The sequence below is a fragment of the Schistocerca gregaria genome, chromosome 2, assembly GCF_023897955.1.
Source record: "Schistocerca gregaria isolate iqSchGreg1 chromosome 2, iqSchGreg1.2, whole genome shotgun sequence".
In the NCBI taxonomy this organism is placed as follows: Eukaryota; Metazoa; Arthropoda; class Insecta; order Orthoptera; family Acrididae; genus Schistocerca; species Schistocerca gregaria.
Window position 1 is genome coordinate 87743218 of NC_064921.1, and position 23332 is coordinate 87766549.

At 37.4% G+C, this 23332-nt stretch overlaps 1 protein-coding gene across 1 annotated transcript in view; it reads left to right on the forward strand.

Annotated features, from left to right (window-relative positions):
- LOC126336379 (platelet-activating factor acetylhydrolase-like) overlaps positions 1-23332 on the forward strand; it is an 80785-nt gene that overhangs the window by 41253 nt on the left and 16200 nt on the right. Inside the window, exons 3-5 of the mRNA XM_049999992.1 lie at positions 942-1056; positions 5542-5707; positions 17757-17883. Of these exons, the coding sequence (XP_049855949.1) occupies positions 942-1056; positions 5542-5707; positions 17757-17883 (408 nt within the window). The remainder of the gene's footprint in view (positions 1-941; positions 1057-5541; positions 5708-17756; positions 17884-23332) is intronic.

Here is a 23332-nt window from a genome sequence, read left to right on the forward strand (position 1 = left end):
TGCACACTAATTGTTACGTAGAAGAACCAAAATGAATGAGAAACTTTGAATGTGTCAATAACTTATTTGATAACAAATGCTAGATATTAGCTGCTGCTCTTTACATTCTTCCACAAGTAGACAATCGGCCATTCTTGATTGTTTTACTCATTTTGTAACTGTATGTTTCTACACGTATTTCAGTCTAAGAAGTTCCTGTTTTTCATCTTCTGCATTAAAAACATGTAGTACCAATTATAAACCATAATACATACCACATATGAGGTCAATTATCCCTGTCTAGAATACCATTAGTTTTCCCAGTATGTTTCAGTTTCCCATGTCTGATCATAAACAACACATTCCTGATGAGGTGCAGTAATTATAGTATTAACAACAGGGGAAATATAGAATCAGATGTAAATGACTGTAATATATTTGGTGGGTTACTTCTGATTAAGCTAACATGGCAATCTAGGAGTCCATAGTAAGCTAGTTCTTAATAAGGTAAGGTAAATTATTACAGTTGTACTACCTGAGAGAAATCACTGCTTCTTGTTGCAAATCAAGTGTTATAAGCAATGAGTACAAGAAAAAAATATGATGGGGTGCCAACATAAGATCCAGTAAGAGACAAAGTAGGAAAGGTTGAATGATACACCATCTTAGATAATTGTAAGAAAGTGATATTTAACATGACTTCTTAATCATTTAAGAAGTAAAAGTAACAATTCATTTAACTTTATAGCTATGAAAAATGATTTGCCTTTGGATGACTGAACACTTCCATCATTCCAGAAAAGTAGCTCCTTTACAAATGAGAATACCTGTGTGAGGCATCATGGACAGCTGCTTCTTGCACTTGTATTTTTTTTAAAAAAGTGAAATTCTGATTTTGTTAAATGTATGGAAATTTCTGAAATGAATTACTCTAACAATTTATTATTTTTCATATTTTACAGGATCATTCCAGCAAGTGGTTCTCTTGGATGCCAAGTAATGAGTATCTTGATGGATTTGCTTATGTTATGGGACTGTGGAGGTTTCTCTTCCGGCTCGTGTATTACCTGCTGGCAGGTTAGTAGCAGACAGTGATTTATTCTTACCATCACTATTAGTTTAATGGAAAACTTTTAAGTTATCACATACTGATTCTCCCCCGACTTGTTCCACTTGTCTCCTCATTCTCTCAGTTGATTCCAGTATCCTCCATAGTTGGCATGCAAGTTATATGTAAATATAAAGAGTGTGTAAGACAATGGAATACACTGTCCAGTCACATTAATGTGAGCACCTATCAAAGCACCTATCAAAAGCCTGAATAACCACCTTTTGCAGCAAAGACTGCTGTGAGACATGCAGGAAGAAACAGAGTCAGTGAGGTTCTCGAAGGTACTAACAGGGATGTAGAGCTACGCCGACTCCAGTGCCGTTGCCTCCTGCACTATATATCTTGGTAGAGCACCCATGAACTGATCAAGATGGTCTCACAGATTCTTGATTGGGTTTAAATCTGGGGACTTCTGGAATAAACTCATACTGATGCTCTTTGAACCATGCACCTACACTGCAATCTGTGTGACATGTTGCAATGTCCTGCTGATAGATGCTAACAATCTTGAGGAAAGACAAACATATGTAGGGGGGATATGGTCTCAAAGGATAGATTCATACATGTGGCTATTTTGGCTTCCAGAATTATGAGATCACCCAGGGGATGACGCAGAAACATTCCTGGATGGAAATGCTCCCTCCTCCAGTGTGGACCCTACCGACAATTGTTGTAGGGTATTTGCTTTCAGACATTATACACTGTACATGCCAGTGGTCACCTGTCCCATGAAGTGTAAACCATGATTCATCTGAAAATGCCACCTGTCACCGTGCAGCAGATATCCGGTAGTGGTTTTAGTGTGCAAATTCCATACTTTCTCACTGATGTACTGTAATAAGCGTGGGTGCATGAACGAGACACCTGCTGCAGAGGCTCCTTATGCCGTTAAATTTGCTGAATGGCTGTTGGTAGACCCAAGAGTTGGTAGACCCTTGGTTCATGTGGATAGTCAGTTGCTTAACACTTACACACCTATTTGGCCACACGCATCTCTGCAGCCTCATTCACCCCTGTCATCTATGCCTCATAGTTTTTGGACATTGCATAAATCTCTCTGTTTCCACATTACATCAATGATTGCACTGTTTTCCATGTCCCCCCGACACATTTTATGTACTCTCCACTGCTATTGCTGCCATCTGCCATCTGTGATTGGTTATTACATGTTGGTGTCAAACTAAGGCAGGAAGAAGTATAAAAAAATACGTATATTTGTGCCCTTTCCCACCATAGACTTGTGAACCTACATTTGTAGCTATAAAATTTGAAACATATTAGGTGTATTAGGAAACAGTACATAGAGCAAATAAGAAGAGGGGGACTGATAACCACTCTCCGGATACCTGAGGGGGTAGGTAAGGACATAAACAAGACTGAAAATGTTGCAGAGTTTTCCATACCTGTTGTCTTTTGAAGCCAATTAATGCAGAAAACACACACACACACACACACACACACACACACACACACACACACACATGCATGTAGAATATCTGGTCAGTGTTTCAAATGTTTTCCAATGATAAATCCCAGCATTCACTTTAAGTGATTAGTGTAGCCTTCTGGAAACTTAAAATCTGGATGTCTGGACAGGAATTTCAACTACTGTGCTCCTGAATATAAGTTCAGTGTCTGTGCCATCTCACTCAGACAATGAAATGGAAAAGTGGGTTGGAAATGGATGAAGATAGATATTATAAACAAGTGGGAAGACCACAGGGACAAAGTATGAGTGTAGATTAATGTGATGAAATGGGAAGCAGTGCGACAGTGGTGGTGTTGGGTGTGGGGCAGAAGCCAGTACAGACTGTAAAAACAAATGTCACATCTATGTTACTGAGAGAAGCCAGTATTTGGGGCAGCAGAGCAGGGCATTTCTCTTCATTAATTCATTCTGGGTTACAGTTTGCCAATGGAAGTGCGTTTGTGTAGACAGGTGGTTTGTAATCAGTGCTGTTGAAAGGGATGTGCAGAATATATAAACTTTGTTGTAGCTCCAAGTTTCAGCTGAATATGCCATCCATAGGAGTTTTTATTTCTCAGGGGAAAAACCTAAAAAGGTTTTCTGTTCATGATTAGCCATCTTTGCTGACAGCACTTCATATTTTATGCTGGAGAAACATTTCACGCCTTGTGCATACTAAATTGATGTCTTCATTCTTTCATTGTATGTTGAATCATCCTGTACACCAATTTAAGAGTTTATCCTTGTTATGCAAACATCAGTGAGAACAGGGACACAAATCCAGTAAATTTTAGCACAAATATAAGACTTAGATACTTGTGTCTAAAAGGCTAGGAAAAGATGAAATTTTAATCGAAACCTGGTCAATCATTAACAAACAGAGTAAAAGGATATCTGCAATAATCCAAGGCTGACAGCTGCAAAAAGAACTAAATGTGGAGAGTAATTGAATACCTCACTGTCAAGGCTCAACATAACTGAAACAACCCTCAGAAAAAAAAGGTTTATTGATGGTATTCAGTTTTCATACCTAGATAAAGTGAAGCAGTTCAAGGGCAGATTGTGCACAGTTTACAATTTTTTGAGACACTGGCAATGTATCTCTCTGCAGGAGACTTTCCCAAATCACACATTATAAATGATCTGCTTAAGTTGTATGTTAATAATATTTCATATTTTTGGTTTAATTAGCAGCTCCAAAATAGCATGGCTACACTCGTTTCTCCCATTATTATCATTATTTTTGTAATTGTGATTCCAAGTGAAGTGGTGTCAGAATAGCAACTAATGCAGTACTGTTGTGCATCGGTATGAAATTTAGTAGTTAGATGAGAAATTACTCGTAATTGAGATGTTCAGTATTGTGTTACAGTTTTTTTTTTTCAAATGTGTGTAAAGCTTCATTTCATCTTTGGAACATAAGTATCATTTATTTTAGTTTTCGAGTTTTTTACTTTATTGAAAATATGAATAAGATTGCTTGAAATATTTTATCATTAGTTCATGGCGAGTGACTCTCTATTCTAACATTGTACTCAGTTCCGTAATGATAGTTAACTGTGTATCTTCACTTTTCTCAGTATTTGTTACTTAGTCTTCATTTTTAAAATCAGAACAAAATATTTTCTAAAATCTGTGAATGATAAACGTACATAATTTCTTCACTAAACAGAAATAAGTTTCAACATTTACTGTCAGTTAAGGGCATTTATGTATACTAGAAAAAATTCTGCTTACCAGCAGCCATAGAAGTATCAGTCATAAAACTATCTTCGCACTTGTGGTAAATAAACAGGTGTGCCTACTACTGAAAAAGTATTAAATTTTGCATGCAATTGAGCTGACTTCATGTATCTTTTGAAGAAATAATGAACTTCTTTGTATTAAAATATAGCTCAAGAATAATAGCAATTTTGTATGAAAGTTTTCATCAGTGATCTGTGAATCTGACATTAAGATTAATTTACTATCATGAAGTCAAAGTATATGACTGATGGTTAATGGACATACATATTACATAGTGCTTTTAGCAGGAACAGTAACTCCTGCTGATGGAGTAGTTGTTGCTGATTTAATGTACATTTGTGTACATTGGTTCACAGTTCTACCTTGCAAGTAAATTGAGGTGTGTTGCACACCCACACTGTCACACAGTATGCAACATTCACTCAATGGTCATATCAAGATCATTGATAAACTGCAAATATTTTCATACACTAGCTGAGGGTTTTGTCAGTGAGGATGGGAATTCATGCAGAAAAGAAAAGTAGTTTTGCTAAGAATTCGGGGACACTAGATTTCTATACTCAGGAAAAAAATGTGGTGTCTGTACCAAGCAAGATGACAGTGATAGAATGCACTGTGCTTACAGTATGCAGTGTTCACTCAGTGGTCATGTCAAGATCATTGATAAACATTTTCATACACTAGCTGAGGGTTTTGTCAGTGATGAGGGAATTCATGCACAAAAGAAAAGTAGTTTTGTTAAGCATTTGGGGACACTAGATTGCTGCGCTCAGGAAAAAAATGTGGTATCTATACCAAGCAAGATGACATAGTGATAGAATGCACTGTGCTTGCTGTATGTAGGAATCCACTTTCAAAATTTTCACTACTCACATATTTTGGTTTATTGTTTCCTCAGATCATGTTAGTTCTGATTGCTTTATCAATTATTTTAAAGTTATGCACTACAGCACTAGCAAAAAAATATGAAAATAGCCAAAGTAGATGATTATTCTTGTACTCTTTTGTATTATAGACTTTTTTCATAATGTGCTGACCATACACTAAGTTCAGATAACATTTAGTATGGATGATGGCTTAAATTCTGAAAAACAGAATGAAAAATATTATGAGGTGTATTAAATTTTTAGTACCTGCATAGAAAATATAATTATAATTCTCTTATTTGTAATTTCACATTCTCTTTGATTACCTCTATTTGCTAACAGGAACTCTTGCTGCTGAAAACATTTTACAGGCGATGCAAAAGTTACTGCTGCTTGGGGAGCAGATGTTAATACTAAACTTAAAAAGCTACCAGTCATTATACTTTCACATGGGCTTGGAGCATCACGTTTTCTCTATTCCTGTGTGTGCAATGAACTAGCTTCTCACGGGTACCTTGTTGCTGTCATTGAACACAGGTTAGTGAAACTAATCTTTTTCCAATACATCATTTATCAAAAAATAAAAGTTAATTGGTTTTCTAAAGGCATTTTATTGTACAGGATGTAATGAAAATCATGGGAAATTTTCAATTATATATTTTTAACAAGTAGATGTTGCATCAGCATTGATTCAGAAGTGTGCAGTTTATTTATTTATTTGGTTCATATGCCCTAATTTTACAGTGTGCCACAGACATCAAACAAAATGATGTCAGTATTCACACTGGGTATATTATGATATACAATACACTGCAACAGTTTTATATAACATTTGTTTCACTCAGTAGTTCTTGTGTTTCATTTCATCATACCCAGTTCATTTATTGATCTGGGTATTCTTTATTAGAATGTAAAAGTGACTCAGCAGATAATATTTCATACCATTAAAAAATTATATATTATCTTCAATAGGCTTTATACTTGTGAGGAGCTTGTTGAAGAGCCGAAGGTCCATGTGGAAAGCTCCCTTTTGACAAAATTGTGTATTAGCATGTAACACATGAAGATCCAAATTTTTTGTACTGTACAGTTGGAAAATTTTGCTGTTTTTCTTTAGTTTACATTCACTTGGCACTAGGTGCTTTTTTAAAAGAATTTTACAGTCTTCAGAATAAGCATGCAAGGTAGAGCTAGGATCTCCAGCTTTCTGAAAACGAGTTTGCAAGACTCTCACATTTTCCATTAACACTATGAAGTACAGAAATTCTGGGTCCAAAAAACAAGGCATTAAATCATTATTTAAAATGTTGTTGGCTCACCTTCATTTAAGATACCTTTAAAAAGAACTGAGCATTAAGATTTGTTTTTCATCTTCATTAGAGTTTTGTAACAGGTTACAAATTTTATTATTATAATGACTTAAAAAATCAATACCCTTAAAAAGGGGGGTAAGACAAGTTCTTGTACAATTTCACAGGTAATTATCTTTAATATGGAATAGCCTGAAACATCCTGGTGTTCACAGAAGTATGTTACAATCAGGGCAATACCAGCTTTCTTTCTTTCCGCTTGTTTTGTCAACAGATCACTTCATCTTGTCCAAACAAATCTTGCAAACTCATGTTGGATGCTGTTTCATCTCAGTTAGTATGTATGTACCCCAATCATCATTGGAAGAAACTACTCATCCAACATGCAGTTGTAATAATTAGTTTTGTAAGTGGTGGCAGTGGCAAGACTAGCTGTTAGTTAGTTAGTTAGTTAGTTATATTACTTGTTCCATGGATCATGAACACGATTCTTTCGTAATGATGTGGAACGTGTCAAAGTACACTAGATTCATTTATCCCAAATAATCATTGTTAGTCTTATATAAGGTATTTGTTAATGCTTACTGTATTTCTTTGGCCTATGTCTAAAAATTCATCTATGGAGTAGAAGGAGTTGTCATTCAGGAATTCCCTTAACTTACTTTTGAATGCCGATTGCTTGTCTGTCAGACTTTTGATATTGTTTGGCAATTGACCAAAAATCTTTGTGGCAGTATAATTCACCCCCTTTTGTGCCAATGTCAAATTCAATGAACGGTAGTGAAGGTCACCCTGTCTCCTAGTATTGTAGCTGTGGACTGTGCTATTAATTCTGAAGTTATCTGGGTTACTAACAACAAATTTCATTAGGCTGTATATATATTGTGAAGCTACTGGCAATATCCCTAATTCTTTAAATAATTGTCTACAAGATGATCTTGGATGAGCCCCAGACATTATTCTGATAACACGTTTTTGTGCAATAAATACCTTCTTTCTTAGTGATGAATTGCCCCAAAAGATGATTCCGTAAGAAAGCAACGAATGAAAATATGCATGGTAAGCTAACTTACTGATGTGCTTATCTCCAAAATTTGCAATGACACTAATAGCATAGGTAGCTGAGCTCAATCGTTTCAGTAGATTGTCAATGTGTGTCTTCCAGTTTAAATTCTGATCAATACAGACACCCAGAAATTTTGAACAATCTGCTTTAGCTAAAGATTTTCCCCCACACTCTATATTTATTTCCGGTGTTATGCCTTTCCCTGTACTGAACTGTATGTACCATGTTTTTTCAAAGTTCAATGAAAGTCCATTTGCGGAAAACCACCTAATAACTCTTTGAAAAACATTATTTGCATTTTTCTCAGCTGATTCTTGCTTTTTAGGCTTTATTACAATACTTGTGTCATCTGAAAAGAGAACCAAGTTTGCATCTTCATGAATATAATTAGGCAAGTCATTGACGTATATTAATAACAATAAAGGCTCCAAGACAGAACCCTGTGGTACACCATTCTTGATACATCCCCAGTCTGAATAATCTGATGCCCTTTGTGTACTATGTGGGTTTACTGTTTCAACCTTCTGCATTCTACCAGTTAAATATGAAGTGAACCATCTGTGTACTGAACCATTCATTCCATAGTACTTCAGCTTATCTAAGAGGATTTCATGATCCACACAATCAAAAGCCTTAGAGAGATCACAGAAAATCCCAATTGGTGATGTTCTACTATCCAGAGCATTTAAAATTTGATCAGTGAAAGCGTGTATAGCACTACCTGTTGAAACACCTTTCTGAAAACCGAACTGACATTTTGTCAAAACATTATTCCCACTAATGTGTAAAGTTACTCTTGAGTACATTATTTTTTCAAACACTTTTGAGAAGGATGTCAGAAGTGAAATAGGACTATAATTGTTGACGTCTGTCTTGTCACCTTTTTTATACAAGGGTTTAACTATGGCATATTTCCATCTGTCAGGAAATATTCCCTGATTCAATGAACTATTACATATGTGGCTAAGAACTCGACTTATCAGGTGTGGACAAGATTTTAGTATTCTATTGGAGATACCATCAGTTCCATGTGAGTTTTTATTCTTAAGTGAATTTATTATTTTCTTAATTTCAGACGGTGAGGTGGGTAGGATTTCAATTTCATTTGTTTGCACTGGGAATGCCTCTTTCATGTAGAGTTCTGCCCTATCTGGTGAGCAGCTGGTGCCTATATTTTCCACTACATTTATAAAATGATTATTAAAAATATTTTCAACCTGTGATTTTTCATTTATAAGCTTTTCATTGTGCTTAACAGTAATACTGTTGGCCTGTGACCTTGGTTGCCCTGTTTCCCTTTTGACTATATTCCATATTGTTTTAACTTTGTCATCAGAGGTGCTAATCTCAGACTTGATACACATACTTCTGGATTTTTTTATAACTTTCCTTAATATATTACAATATTTCTTATAATGATTGAGCTTTTCTTCATCTCGACTTATTCTAGTGTCTGGGTATGGTTCCCATTTCCGGCTACAAGAAATTTTAATCCCTTTAGTCAGCCATGGTTTTTTATCAAGTTTATTTGAATTATGATTCACTAATTTCTTAGGAAAACTGTTTTCAAATATACCCACAAGTTTATCATGGAATAAGTTAAATTTAACATTTGCATCAGGTTCCCGATAAACATCCTCCCAGTCTACCCTTTTCAAGCTTTCCTTAAATTGTTGAATTGTTATATGGTTAATTGGGCGTATTATTTTGTTTGTTTTTTTCACATTACTGTATGGAGCAAAGTCATGAACTGAAAGTAGCTGTGCATCGTGATCAGAAAGCCCGTTCTCAATAGGATATGCGCTTACTTCTTTTAATTTATCTTGGTCTATGAAAATGTTATCTATCAGGGTGCTACTGTCTTGTACAATACGAGTAGGAAAATCAATGACTGATGTCAGATTGTAAGAGCAAAGTAATAGTTCAAGGTCATTCTTCTTGCTTGAGTGTTTAAGAAAATCTACGTTAAAATCTCCACAAATGATAATGTGTTTTCCCTTTTCTGACAGATAACGCAGCAAGAGATCTAGGTTTTTAAGAAACATTTGAAAATGTCCAAGTGGGGACCTATACACAGTCACAATTATGAATTTACCACTGTCCAATTTAAGCTCACAAGCGCATACTGCAATGTGCTGTTCTACACAGAATTTTGCGGTTTCTATGTTTTAAAACTATGTTCCCCCTTAACATAAATGGCAGCTCCTCCTTTCTCCATATTGCCTCTACAAAAATAAGTTGCTAGTTTATACCCATTAATATTTACATTTTCCATTTGTGTAGTTATGTGATGTTCAGACAGGCACAGTACATCAACTTCTGTTGTATTTTTAATATTCTCAAAACAAATTATTAGTTCGTCTATTTTGTTCCTTAATCCCCTGATATTTTGGTGAAATATATTAACACAACTGTTTCCTCTACCTTTATTTGAACCATTTATTTTTTTACCTTTAAGAGCTGCCTGTCTGGACATCTTGTTCAACCTAAAAAAGGTGCCCCTATGCCCTTTCGGGTCACAGGGGTTTTGCCTTGAGTGCTAGTGGCCCCCTGTAGACGACCTACAATTAAATCAGCTAATCTATCCTTTCCTAGACTATTTAGGTGCAGGCCGTGTCGAGTGTATACCAACAGGCACTGTATAAATGTGTGTTTTTGCACCGTCCAGCAGCTGCTCGCTCAACTCTCTGTTAACTCGCCACACAGAAGGGTTAACTGAGGGCCGATCATAACGCTGCAATACCTCAACAAAACCCACATTCATACGTCCTGTTGCAGCTCCTATTTTATCCAGGTCACTCTTAATATCATAATTCCTATCCTTAGCCAGGCTGTTTCCTGCCCCACCTATTACTATCACCTCATCATTCTTGTCAAAGTCCCTACAGAGTGGTCCTGTGTCTTCTATCACCTGGCTAAGCGTAGCACTTGGCTTAAACAAACTCGTGACCTGGTAATCTGCTCCTAATTTCTCCTGCACTAGTTGGCCTACACCCCTCCCATGACTGCTACCTAGCAGCAAGAAGTGAAACAATACCAAGTGCTTTCTCAAAAAACTCTTTAGAACAGGTTGTTTGGAAGCCCACCTGTCATGAAAATACTTTAAATCTGACTACAACAAATATACCTGACCTCTTTGAAGACACTCACATTGAACTGATATCAGAGACCATGAGGCAATTAAAACAAGTAGAAAGACATACACTGCACTGTAAAGTAGATATATAAGCATTATGCTAATACCTGAAAGAAGCAGTTCTTTGAGAACCTTTAACTGTAGTCACAAGCACATAGAGGAACTATGAGTCATATTTCAAAAAAATAGACAGACAAGCATTGGATACACATGTATCAGCTAGAAGAGTTCATTATGGCAACGACCTTCCACAGCATGCAGTCTCTGTAAAGAAACCTGCTTAAAAAAAGGTTTAACTGTAGTCACAAGCACATAGAGGAACTATGAGTCAGATTTCAAAAAAATAGACAGGCAAGCATTGGATACACATGTATCAGCTAGAAGAGTTCATTATGGCAACGAACTTCCACAGCCTGCAGTCTCTGTAAAGAAACCTGCTGAAAAAAAAAAAAGGTATCTACTTCATAAGAGGTGTAAAACAAAGCATAGGGCTATAAAGAGAGAAAAGTTTAATGAAATTTGTTTGACAGTCAGAAGGGCAATCCATAACTACTGTAGGAGAATCTTACAAAAGACTCCTCACAAAACTCAAATAAATTCTAGCCATATGCAAGGGCTGTTATTGCCACTGATGGATGACAAAGGAACTGAAATTAAGGGTAGCAAAGCCAAAGTAAAAATGCTGAACTCTGTTTTCAAATGTTTCTTTACAGAGGAAAATAGGGGAGCACTGCACCATTTTAATACTCACATGACTGCAAAGATGACGCAAGACATATTAGCATCAGTGATGTAGAAAAACAGCTGAAATTGTATGAAACTAGGCTCAGGGTCTACAGTAATCCCAATCAGATTCTATACACACTTGTGACTGAGTTAGTTCTTTCTTAATAATAATAAACCATAAAACCCATGAGTAAAAAACCATGATCAGTATTGTAAGAAGGCATGGTCACACTTTTGTATGAAGGGTGGCAGAAGTGATCCACAAAACTATCATACAATACCTTTGATATCCATCTGATGCACAATCTTACAACAAGCTCTTAGCTCTGACATAAAAGAATCATGAATGGAATAACCTCTTTCATTCTAACCAGCATGAAATCTAAAAACATCAGCTATGCAAAACCAAACTTGTACTTCTCTACATGGCACCCTGAAAGTCATGGATCAAGGTAATCTTGTGGATGCAGTATTTCTTGGCTTCTGAAAATCATTTAAATCAGTATCATCCCAACAATTATTAACATAAGTAAAATCATATGGAGTATTTCAAACATAGGACCTGTTGGAGGATTTCTTGGTAGAGAGACACAGCATGTAATCTTGGACGGAGGGCCATTTATAGAAGTAGAAAATACTTCTGGTGTGTCCCAGGGAAGTGGGGAGTTGGGACCTTACCACTCAAGTTATGCATTAATGATCTTATAGACAATATTTTGCAAATGATGCAGTTATCAATAACAAATAAAAGCTGCACAAATATCTGGTCAGATCTCGACAAGATTACAAAGTGGTGCAGAGGTTGGCAGCTTGTTTTAAAATTTTCAGAAGTATAAAATTATGCACTTTACAAAACATGGAAAAGAAATATCCTATGACTACAATATCAGTGATTCACATTGGAATCAGTCAACTCGTGCAAATGCACTGGTGTAACAATTGTAGGGATATGAAATGGAATGATCACAAAGGCTCAATTGTAGGTAAAACAATGGAAATGCAGCCAGTCTATAAAGAGAAGACAACTGCTAATGAAATCTGTGTGACCCTCGTAGGATATTGCTCAAGTGTATGGGATCCATACCAAATAGGACTTACTAGGGACATTGGACATACACAAAGTATGGCAGCATGAATAGTTGCAGGTTTCCCTGAGCCATTGGAGCAGCATGGAGATGTTGTAAAACCAGAACTGGCAGATGCTTGAAGATAAATGCAAACTATCTTGACAAACCCTACTTATAAAGGTTGAAGAAGAAGTATTAAATGAGGAATCATGATCTACATAACTATGTCCTACATACTGTTGCCATAAGGACCACAAAGATGAGATTCAAGTAGTTACTGCTTGCTCATAGGTATTTCAGCAGTTATTCTTTCTACATTCCATACACAAATGAAACGGGAAAAAATCCTAATACATGATATAATGGGAAGTGCCTTGCGCTATGCATTTCTCTGTGGTTTGCAAAGAATGTACACTGATTTAGATTAGTGCAAGGTTTCTTGGTGGTGACTAATTTTTTTTGTGGTTGTCCTTGTACAGGGTGTTTCTGATTATGCTCCACTGAACAATTTGAGGTAGGTAACCTGCAGTCAGAGAAGCCAACCTAAGGAGATTGGAAGTAAACTTGCCTACCGCTTTGTCTGGCATTACAGTTTTCCAGCTTATTTACAACTAACATGCACAAGTTTACATGCACTGTGCTGGTTATTTACAAGTACATTGTTTATTTCCTGCAAAGGAACGAGGAGTATGAGCCTTATTACTAGGAAGTCATGATGCAGTTTTTGTTTACTTTACTTGTCCATAAGGTGGCTCTGGTGTATCATATTTACATTGTCTCATGATGGAACTTGCTACAAACCAATGACAAAGCCATTCATCACTCAGTACTATTCAGGGACATACAGTACAATACAACAAAGCAGAAGTGGTACAGTTTTGCAGAACTCACTGACATGCACCTTGTGGATGGAGAAGTATGTTGCAAGGCTCTCACTACTTAAAGGTTGCACATGGAACAATTTCTTAACAGGCATCATCCATCATGACAAGTGTTTATTTCACTTGATTGGCAAATGCAGGAGACTGGTTCATTGGAAAGAAGAAACAAGGAACCTGGCAACATGAGGCTCACTCGCACACGTGATTGTCAAGAGGAGGTGCTGGAACGTGTAGCAGTGAACCCCACTACAAGTTGTATTGCTCGTGAAATGGGCACTGCACACACTAGCATGAGGTACATATTCCATGAGTAACAATTACACCCATATCACCCACAATGAGTCCATGCAATGCTTGTGATTCACTTTGCACCAAGAGTCACATTGTGTCAGTGGTTGCTCCAACAATCAAATGATTAACCAGATTTTCTCCAGATTGTGCTGTTTATTGATGAGGCCTCATTTGATCATGATGGTGTTATGAACAGGAGGGATAGTCATGTGTGGGGTGAGGAAAACCCTCATGCTGTAGTAGAGTCACAGTATGTTTTGTTGTGAAGTATTTGGCCCGGCAGTGTAGGCAACAGTCTCATAGGACCATATCATCTTCACGACCACCTGTACTTGAGGTTCATGCAAAGAGTTCTGACGGAGTTGTCAGAGAATGCACCTTGGCTGTTCATGAAAGGAAGTGGATACATGACGATGCACCACCCCACTTCAATGTGGATGTCCGCAATCATCCCAATGCTGTATTTCTTGGTTACTGGATTGGAAGGAGAGGTCCTATTCCATGGCCTGCGAGATCATCTGACCTGAATCCCCTTGATTATTTCCTTGGGGATATCTAAAGTCACTTGTGTATGAGATTCCAGTGGATACACAGATGGAATTAGTTGCCAGAATTGTAGCTGCTTGTGACATGATTCGAAACACACCAGAATCTTGTTCGTCAATGTCATGCTTGCATTGAGGTTGATGGCCATCAGTTACAGCACATTTTGTAAGGTACAGTACAAATGGTACATTCATTCAGTGATTGTATGTGTAGTTAACTGTAACTAAGGGAAGTAAAAATGTACATAGTAATGTGGTTTTATTCCTATTATCTCCTTAATTTGGTTTCTCTGATCCCAGGTTCCCTACCTCAAATTTTCGAGTGGAGCATCCTCTATGCCCTGTAAAATTTTTGCACGTTCTTATGGAAACATTCTGTATGTACAGGGTGTAAATGATAACTGTCTACAACACACGCCAGTGGTTTAGAATCAAGTCAAGAGGAGCAATCTGATATAGGACACATGTGGCCTGTCAAGTCAGAAAACTTTAACAAATTGACCTGCAAAACCATTTACTCTACAGCACATGTGCATTGCACCAGATTTTCAATAGAATAATCAAATTTTGTACTGGAATACATTTTCATTACAGGCCACAGGGTTTGATTGAAGAGGAAGGTACAAAAGTGATGTTCAGACACATCCCCACCAACACATTCACCAAATAATGGCCAGAATACAAAAATTTGTGATTACATTAATCATTTGCCTTACTCAGCCTGTTTGGTCTTCACTGACTCAGCTGTTACACCACCGGGTTAGATGGCTGTTTTATTAACAGTATTAATTTAAATTTTCTCATGAGTGTTTTGTAAATATTGTGTAAATTTAATTACGTTTACAATTTGGTCTAAACTGAACCTTGACAAGCACAGTAGTTTCATAGTAATGAGGACAGACAAATAAAATGATTTCATTGGTAATTTTATGCAGTTAATATTCACAAAATTGTGATGTGAAACTTACACAAATGACAAATTTGTAATTTGCAAGTGGCATGAATAACATATGAAAAACCCTGAATGGTGTGGGGTGATCATGGAGGTGGGGGTGCATTGGAAGGTTACTTTTGCATGTTTTATATATATATATAACTCGAGAAACACAGCCTCTAATGAAAACATGCCCCAGCAAAAGAAGTAAACTACATTAAATTTCCTACAAAAAGGTCCTACTCATTCTTTCTCTAGGACTAGTTGTTTTTTTTTCAAACACAGTGAGAGAATATGGAAAAATCTTATGTGACATGCAGCTGCTGCATAACATATGGTTTTTGTAGGCCAATTTGAATTATTTTCCCGACTTGATAGATGACAAGAGTTGTTTATCAAATTGTTTGTCTCAAATTCTTGTAAAGCTCACACCAAATATTTTAAAAACAAAGATTCCAAGACTTACCAAGCGGGAAAGCGCCGGTAGATAGGCACAATAAATAAAACACACAAACACACACACAGAATTTCTAGCTTTCGCAACTGATGGTTGCTTCTTCAGGAAAGAGGGAAGGAGAGGGAAAGACGAAAGGATGTGGGTTTTAAGGGAGAGGGTAAGGAGTCATTCCAATCCCGGGAGTGGAAAGACTTTCCTTAGGGGGAAAAAAGGACAGGTGTACACTCGCACACACACACATATCCATCCACACATACACAGACACAAGCAAACATTTGTAAAGGCGAAGAGTTCGGGCAGAGATGTCAGTCGAGGTGGAAGTACAGAGGCAAAGAAGTTGTTGAAAGACAGGTGAGGTATGAGCGGGGGCAACTTGAAATTAGCGGAGGTTGAGGCCTGGCAGATATCGAGAAGAGAGGATATACTGAAGGGCGAGTTCCCATCTCCAGAGTTCGGATAGGTTGGTGTTGGTGGGAAGTATCCGGATAACCCGGACGGTGTAACACTGTGCCAAGATGTGCTGGCCATGCACCAAGGCATGTTTAGCCACAGGGGGATCCTCATTACCAACAAACACTGTCTGCCTGTGTCCATTCATGCGAATGGACAAATTGCTGCTGGTCATTCCCACATAGAAAGCATCACAGTGTAGGCAGGTCAGTTGGTAAATCACGTGGGTGCTTTCACATGTGGCTCTTCCTTTGATCGTGTACACCTTCTGGGTTACAGGACTGGAGTAGGTGGTGGTGGGAAGTGCATAGGACAGGTTTTACACCGGGGGCGGTTACAAGGGTAGGAGCCAGAGGGTAGGGAAGGTGTTTTGGGGATTTCATAGGGATCCTCTGGCTGATTCCATTCAGATATTCAAGTTGCTTTGTAGCAACATGTGGATCGTTTATTACTGCTGTTAAAATGTTAGAAACATTTCTGCTGTCAGTTGCTGTTGTTATTTGTTGGTATATGTTATTAATCACAGTTCCACTTCCTTGAAATAGTTTTAATAATATTTTCAAAGACAGATAGTAAGGGCTTGGCACAATCAGGATACATGTCAGCATTCAACTGCACTACTGCTCCAACAGTCTGACAGCAATCACCATAAACAAAAACCACATCAAATTTTTTGTTTGTCATACACATTGTGAGAGACTTCATAGCTTCAGTAACAAGTTGTTTGGTCACTACAACATTGGGGCACAGACTTATGGGCTACAAGTATGCAGATAAACACACAGCGTGTGCCTGAGTCATGTATTTGATCAGTTCATAAGTTTGCATGGTGGAGACACCTAATATACATACATATTTTTAGTTTTTGTTATTGTATTTGAAGTACTAACACTTTAGAGGTCCACACATAAAGTATTTCTCAATATATGATCGAGCTGAACTCATGCCAACCTGTTTTATATAAACTGAGCCATTCTTCCCTCTCATTTTCCACTTACACTTGTCACTTCTTTTCAGCCTCATCATATACATCTTTGGTGACTGTTCTGCATATCTTTGGGCACCAATCAGGCACAATCTCCTAACTCTTTATTTCCTCCTTTGTATAATGCTTCATGCTGGAGGCTTTCCATTTTATGATATTCATTTTTTTTTTCTTTTTGTTGTGGCACTCACCATGTCTCATTGTTCCTGTGTTTTGCTTCAGAATATCAGAAGTAAAGGAACTGGAGCTTTTGTTAGAGGGGGTTACATTCAATTAACAGCAATTTCTATGTTTTTATTTATATCTTGCCAGTCAGTGCCATGAAATAATTTAGTCTAGCATTTAGAGTGACATATATTATTGCTTCTTAACTCCACTTACCCTTATATACATTTCTCGAATGTAAATGATGTAATCTGCAGTTCTGAAATATTAATGTTTCTTGTTCTGATGAGCATCAACTTCAACTTTAGATAACAATTTGGAACATGTATATGCAAAATTGAGCATGCTGTATGTATATGATGGTACCTTGTAAGTCAGTGAGACAAAAACAAAGGAACTGGTGTAACAAGACAAATGATACAGATGATATACATTATTTTGAAAAAATCATGTTTGTATTAGTTGGAGAATACTCCAAACTCTTTCTGCATAATGTGTCTATAACTTGAAATTTTTGTGTACAATATGTTTGCATTAAATTGTTCTGTCTTATTACTTCGGCATGTCTTTCAGAGAAAATTCAGCAGGTGCTACTTGGTATTATGAATCACAGAAGGATAGAGATGAGGACAAACGCACCTGGATAAAATTTAAACATATTCCACTAGGAAAGGATCATTATGCAGAACGAAATAAACAGGTTTTACATTACATTATTATTTATATTGATTTATCTATTATTGTATTATTGTTTATATTATTTTCTTAATTATATGCAACCATATTATTGTAACCCTCATTTGAAGGCCAACAAAATTTGTTGAACACAAATAAACTTTCTGTAACAACAGATTAATATTGTTTGTTAGTCCAGAAGATCAAATAATAATAGTCCTTGACAGAAATAAAATAAGCAATAGTTTCTGATTGAAATTAAAATGTAATAGTTCCGGGCTGCATTTGATCTAAGTCCAACTTCACCATGCATGTTCACTGAATTTAGAATATAAATAAATGGAAACTGCATACTCATCAGTTGAAGCATTATAAAACACATGTCTAAATCAGACCAGGTAAACTGCAATGGTGATCAAAGTTCACTTTTAAATGCAAAGTTGAATAACAGAAACTGACAGTACATCCACCACTGGGCAACCTAATATTTGTTCATAGAACTGACCTGGGATAGCATCGGCTTCCCTGCCACACGTGTTGTTGCTGGACATGGACATTGTTACATATGTTGATATATCCCTACCTTCCATTTGCACACGTAGTGAGATACAAAACAAGTGAAATTTTACAAGTCTATACTTTTCAGTAAAAATAGCTTAAATCATCTGATGCTTAAATCTAATGCATTTTTTCGTGTGTAAGACACTGATTAAGAGACTAACTGGTATGCTGAAATAGCTCATTACTTCTGCATTAAAAGACAGACAGTGTGGAATGTGTTCTTGGAAATTTGATGAACATCAGATGCTTTGTGTATTGTTGGTGCGGTAATGAAAACATGAAACTGGTCAGATTTGTTTTCTTTGTAAATCTGTTACTCATGCTGCTACTACCACCACTACTACTACTACTATCACCAAGACCAACACCACCACCAATAATAATAATATTGTCTTATATTATTTGGAATCAATTACCAGTTACAACAGCTGCATTGTCAACAAGAATCATCACTCCACATGGAAAATAGGTTCATTGAGCACCCAAAGAGCTGAACAGGCTGATTCAGCAGTGTGTGCACTTGACTACATGTTCAAGCAAATTACAATATTCCATAGATAAGAAGACCCAAAACCATTTAGATGTTGTGAATGTTGAATGATAAGTAATTGCAGGAGGTAGGAACTGAACCAGTGATCCAGACATCACCAGTTACTGATTATAACTACTACATGATTGTGGATGATCTACTGCAGATGCTATTGCTTCCCTCCTTGTAAAACATTGACCTCCTGTTTCAGAATGTAGCATAGCTTCCTGGATATACATTTAGTCTGTTGGTCTTTGAATGGTGGCACTAGCATTTTCATGCATGCTGCTCATATGCTCATATTGTCACTGTGATGTTCAAATGGAATTACTTCAGTTGAGATACAGCAATTGTTGAGCAAGTCTACATTTCCTTATACAGCTCTCAACTATGAGTCAGGTAAAAAAGCATGAAACCTGCCAACATCTTATTAAAATGTTTTGTGATGCCATTCATCTGCAGATAGTAGGCACTTACTTCTGACACCAGTCTTGGCTGAGACACTTTTCCATGATCAGAGAGGTGCTCCATGTTTCAAAATTATACCTTCTATAAGGAACCTCTCAATTTCTGGAGCTTCAGCAATCTATCTTACCGTGGGGACTCCTGTAGCTGATGAGATAGTCCAGAATGAGATTTTCACTCTGCAGCAGAGTGTGCGCTGATATGAAACTTCCTGGCAGATTAAAACTGTGTGCTGGACCGAGACTCGAACTCAGGACCTTTGCCTTTCGCGGGCAAGTGCTCTACCAACTGAGCTACCCAAGCACGACTTACACCCCATCCTCACAGCTTTACTTCCACCAGTACCTTGTCTCCTACCTTCCTAACTTTACAGAATCTCTCCTGTGAACCTTGCAGGACTAGCACTTCTGAATGAAAGGATATTGTGGGGGCATGGCTTAGCCACAGCCTAGGGGATGTTTCCAGAATGAGATTTTCACTTTGCAGCAGAGTGAGCACTGATATGAAACTCCCTGGCAGATTGAAACTGTGTGCCGGACCGAGACTCGAACTCGGGACTATTGCCTTTCGCGGGCAAATGCTCTACCAACCAAGCTACCCAAGCACGACTCACACCCCATCCTCACAGCTTTACTTCCGCCAGTACCTTGCCTCCTTACCTTTAATCTTCCAGGAAGTTTTTTTCGATGAGATAGTCATTCCACACTGCTCTCATTCACTGAACCTTACCATGAGAACAATTCCAGTCTAGTGAAACAGGAGCACCTGTTGAAGAAAATGGTACCAAATGCCCTCAAGTTACTTGTGGCATGTGCTATTTATGTTGGCATTTCCTATAATTGCTTACATGATGTCTGACATATGAGTAAAGACCTAGCTGCTGATACCTGATTCTTTTCTGTCAAGATTCTTCGCAAATCCTAGATGGCTTGATGTCAAAGCATTGTGAAAACACTTCAGTGTAGCTGGCTGTAAATAACAGGGTTGACTAACAACCATTTATGCCCCATTGAGTCATAATTCCTTTTACACAATGTTCCTTCCACCATTCAGAAATTTCCTTAGACAGGATCTTCCTTCTGTAATGTGTCTGTGGTCCTCAGAAATACTCCTTTGTTCAGCTGCTATTTTTCATTAGTGCAGTGGTGACTGAGGCACCACCAGCATTGTACTGTCCCTCCAGTGGATTATACAAACTCCATTTGGCATCCATGCATTTGTATAAATGCTTGTATACTACTGTGATGTCATATTTGTGAAGCTTCAGTGTCCATCTTTCCAATTGTCCTGATGATTTCTTTGAGACTTGTTTGCCACCAAAAAAGAATGGTGGTCAGTCACAGTAGTGAATGGTCTGTTATGTATATAGCTTAGCTTACTGATTGCCGAACCAACTGCAATACTACCTTCTTCAGTGTGAGGAGAAGTTTTCTTAGACCGAGACATAACCAAACACTCCTCCACCATTTTTGCAATAGAACTGTGCCGATATAATTATTTGCTTCAGTGTGTAGTTCTGTCTTGGCATTTTTTCTCTCATTAAGAACACAGAAACACATTTCAGGCTCCAAGAAAATTTCAGCATCTGAATGAGCAGTTGGAACTTCAGTATGGAGACAAGGAATGACTGCAATGCCTTGAAGAGTGACTTAAGATAGGGTTTGGCAATGGGCTTCATCCCACAGGTCAAAAATAGGCATCTGCAGTTACCTGGTGTGCAAAGAATTGAAGACATATGCAGAAAAACTGGCTAACCTTTAAATGTAAAATGTTAGAGATAAGTGTTGCCATTTGTTGCTGGGTACAGGAAGAATCAAAATTGACATTGGCCCACCCTTCAATATCACATTAGGATATTTAGGTGTGAAAACAATGTCAATTTTGATAGTTCCCATATCCAGCAACAGGTGGCAACACTTACCTCAAAGTTTATACATTTGGAGTTAGCCTGTTTTTCTGCTCGTACCTTTGATTGCCTTGTCGGACATTTTTTAGCATAATAGCCATCAAACGCTCATCATTTTTCCAGGGCATCCATGATGTAAAGATACTGGTGTATTGCCCTCCACTCGCAAAATGTCCATTTTATTGCAAGGGAATAGAATTGGCAAGTGTGCTAGTTATTTCTGTCATCAAGAATCTTCAATTTTGTGAGATAATTGTGTCTTTAAGTTCAAATTGTGTGTTAAGTCTGAGATTTCTAACTCCATTCCATAATGTTGGTCTGTCTTGTTGAAATTGATGCCAATGACTGACAAAGCTGTTCTTTAATTAGTGGTTTTAGCTTTTCCTAGCTGGTCTTCATATTCACAGCTTTTCCTTCTAACCATCTTGGCCTGGCATTAACAGGCATTGTAGAACTTTGTATCACTTTCCTTACTATTTACCAAATTAGTGATATAAGTTTCTGAAGGTCTTCCATGACATCCCTCAATATTATATTTTTAATCTATCCAAAATCTTTCAGCGTGTTATTTAGTGGTGCGTGCCTCAATGTGCTAGCACTACTTTATGATGCCCTATGTTATGGCACCGTTCAATAGTAGTGAAACTTTGTCGGCTTTTGTCATTTTGGGCTCACTGTTTGAGACACAGCACCAGAACTCTTTTATATAACTATCATGCATTAGACTCTGTTCTTCAGTTGTTCTCCAGCTGTGAGGACTTGTTGCTGGTTGCCTCAAATGTGTTCTTAATTTCCACATGAAATTTGTCCATAATTTAGCTTTTGCTCATTGTTCTTGAATCACTGCGTGGCTGTAAAGTGTAAGTAAAAGTATATGGTACAAGACAGATTGTGCCATCCCACTGTTGTATTCAATGACAAAGTCAAATCCCTTCAGCCATTTTGTTGAATCCTGGCCAGCATGTCCTAGAAACACTGCTGGATGACTGATGGGCATCTGTGTTACTGATGCTTCTGTATCCACTGGTACATTCAAATGTATTTACTATTTATACTCACATTATTGCTCAAAAAATTAACAGCTTTTGCACAAACTTATGTACTCAAGGCAGTGGAAATATTGATGTCTGAGGTACCCAGTGTTTCCACCAAACTACCATGTAAAATCCAAAATCTTTACCTGTTATGAGAGCAATGCTGTCAAATGAACTAACATTACACACTGAAAGTATTTTATGGAGTACATATGAAAGTCCATACAGAGCTGAACTGCCTGCCTTAGCAGAAAGTGCTCCAACTTATTTATACATACAGGGTGTCCACAGTTAAAGTTCCAGTTTCAAAATGCTGTAGAAAGAGAAACTCTGCTGAGAGTGATGTCAAATTTGAATAGCATATTATTGACACAGGGAGAAATGTCTTGGAACAAACAAACAAATAGATGCCTCCGCAGGCATCTTAACATTCATGGGGTTGGCTACAAATGACAGATGGATTGCAATACAATGGCTATGGTTTGAGTTGCACATTACATTATCCATACTGCACAAGCTTGGCAGTCAACACGTGCGGCAGTGTTAGTGCACAGCAAGGCTGTATTGCATTGTATGGTAAAAATCAGTTTTTAGTTGTTCTGAGGCCAAAAACCACATAAAAAGCAAAATGACATAGGTTTTTAATTGTCGTTGGATCAAAAACTGCATAAAAATCAAAATGATATTGGTTCATAATTGTTATGAGATTGGCTCAAGACATGTTCAATATGCTAGCCAGCATTTTCTGTCACAAGTTGAAATCCACAAAGGGCATGTTCCCCAACAGATCAGAGTGTCTCAGGGGTCATATTCAGAATGTATTGAACAATGTGTGCCTTCAGTTTAACTGTGTTCATAACTGGAGCACTGAACACAACCTCTTTTTGATAACCGCACAGCCAAAAGTAACACAGAGTAAGATCACATGATCTGGATGGCTAGGCTGTAGAAAATAATGGCTGATAATTGTAGCATTTCC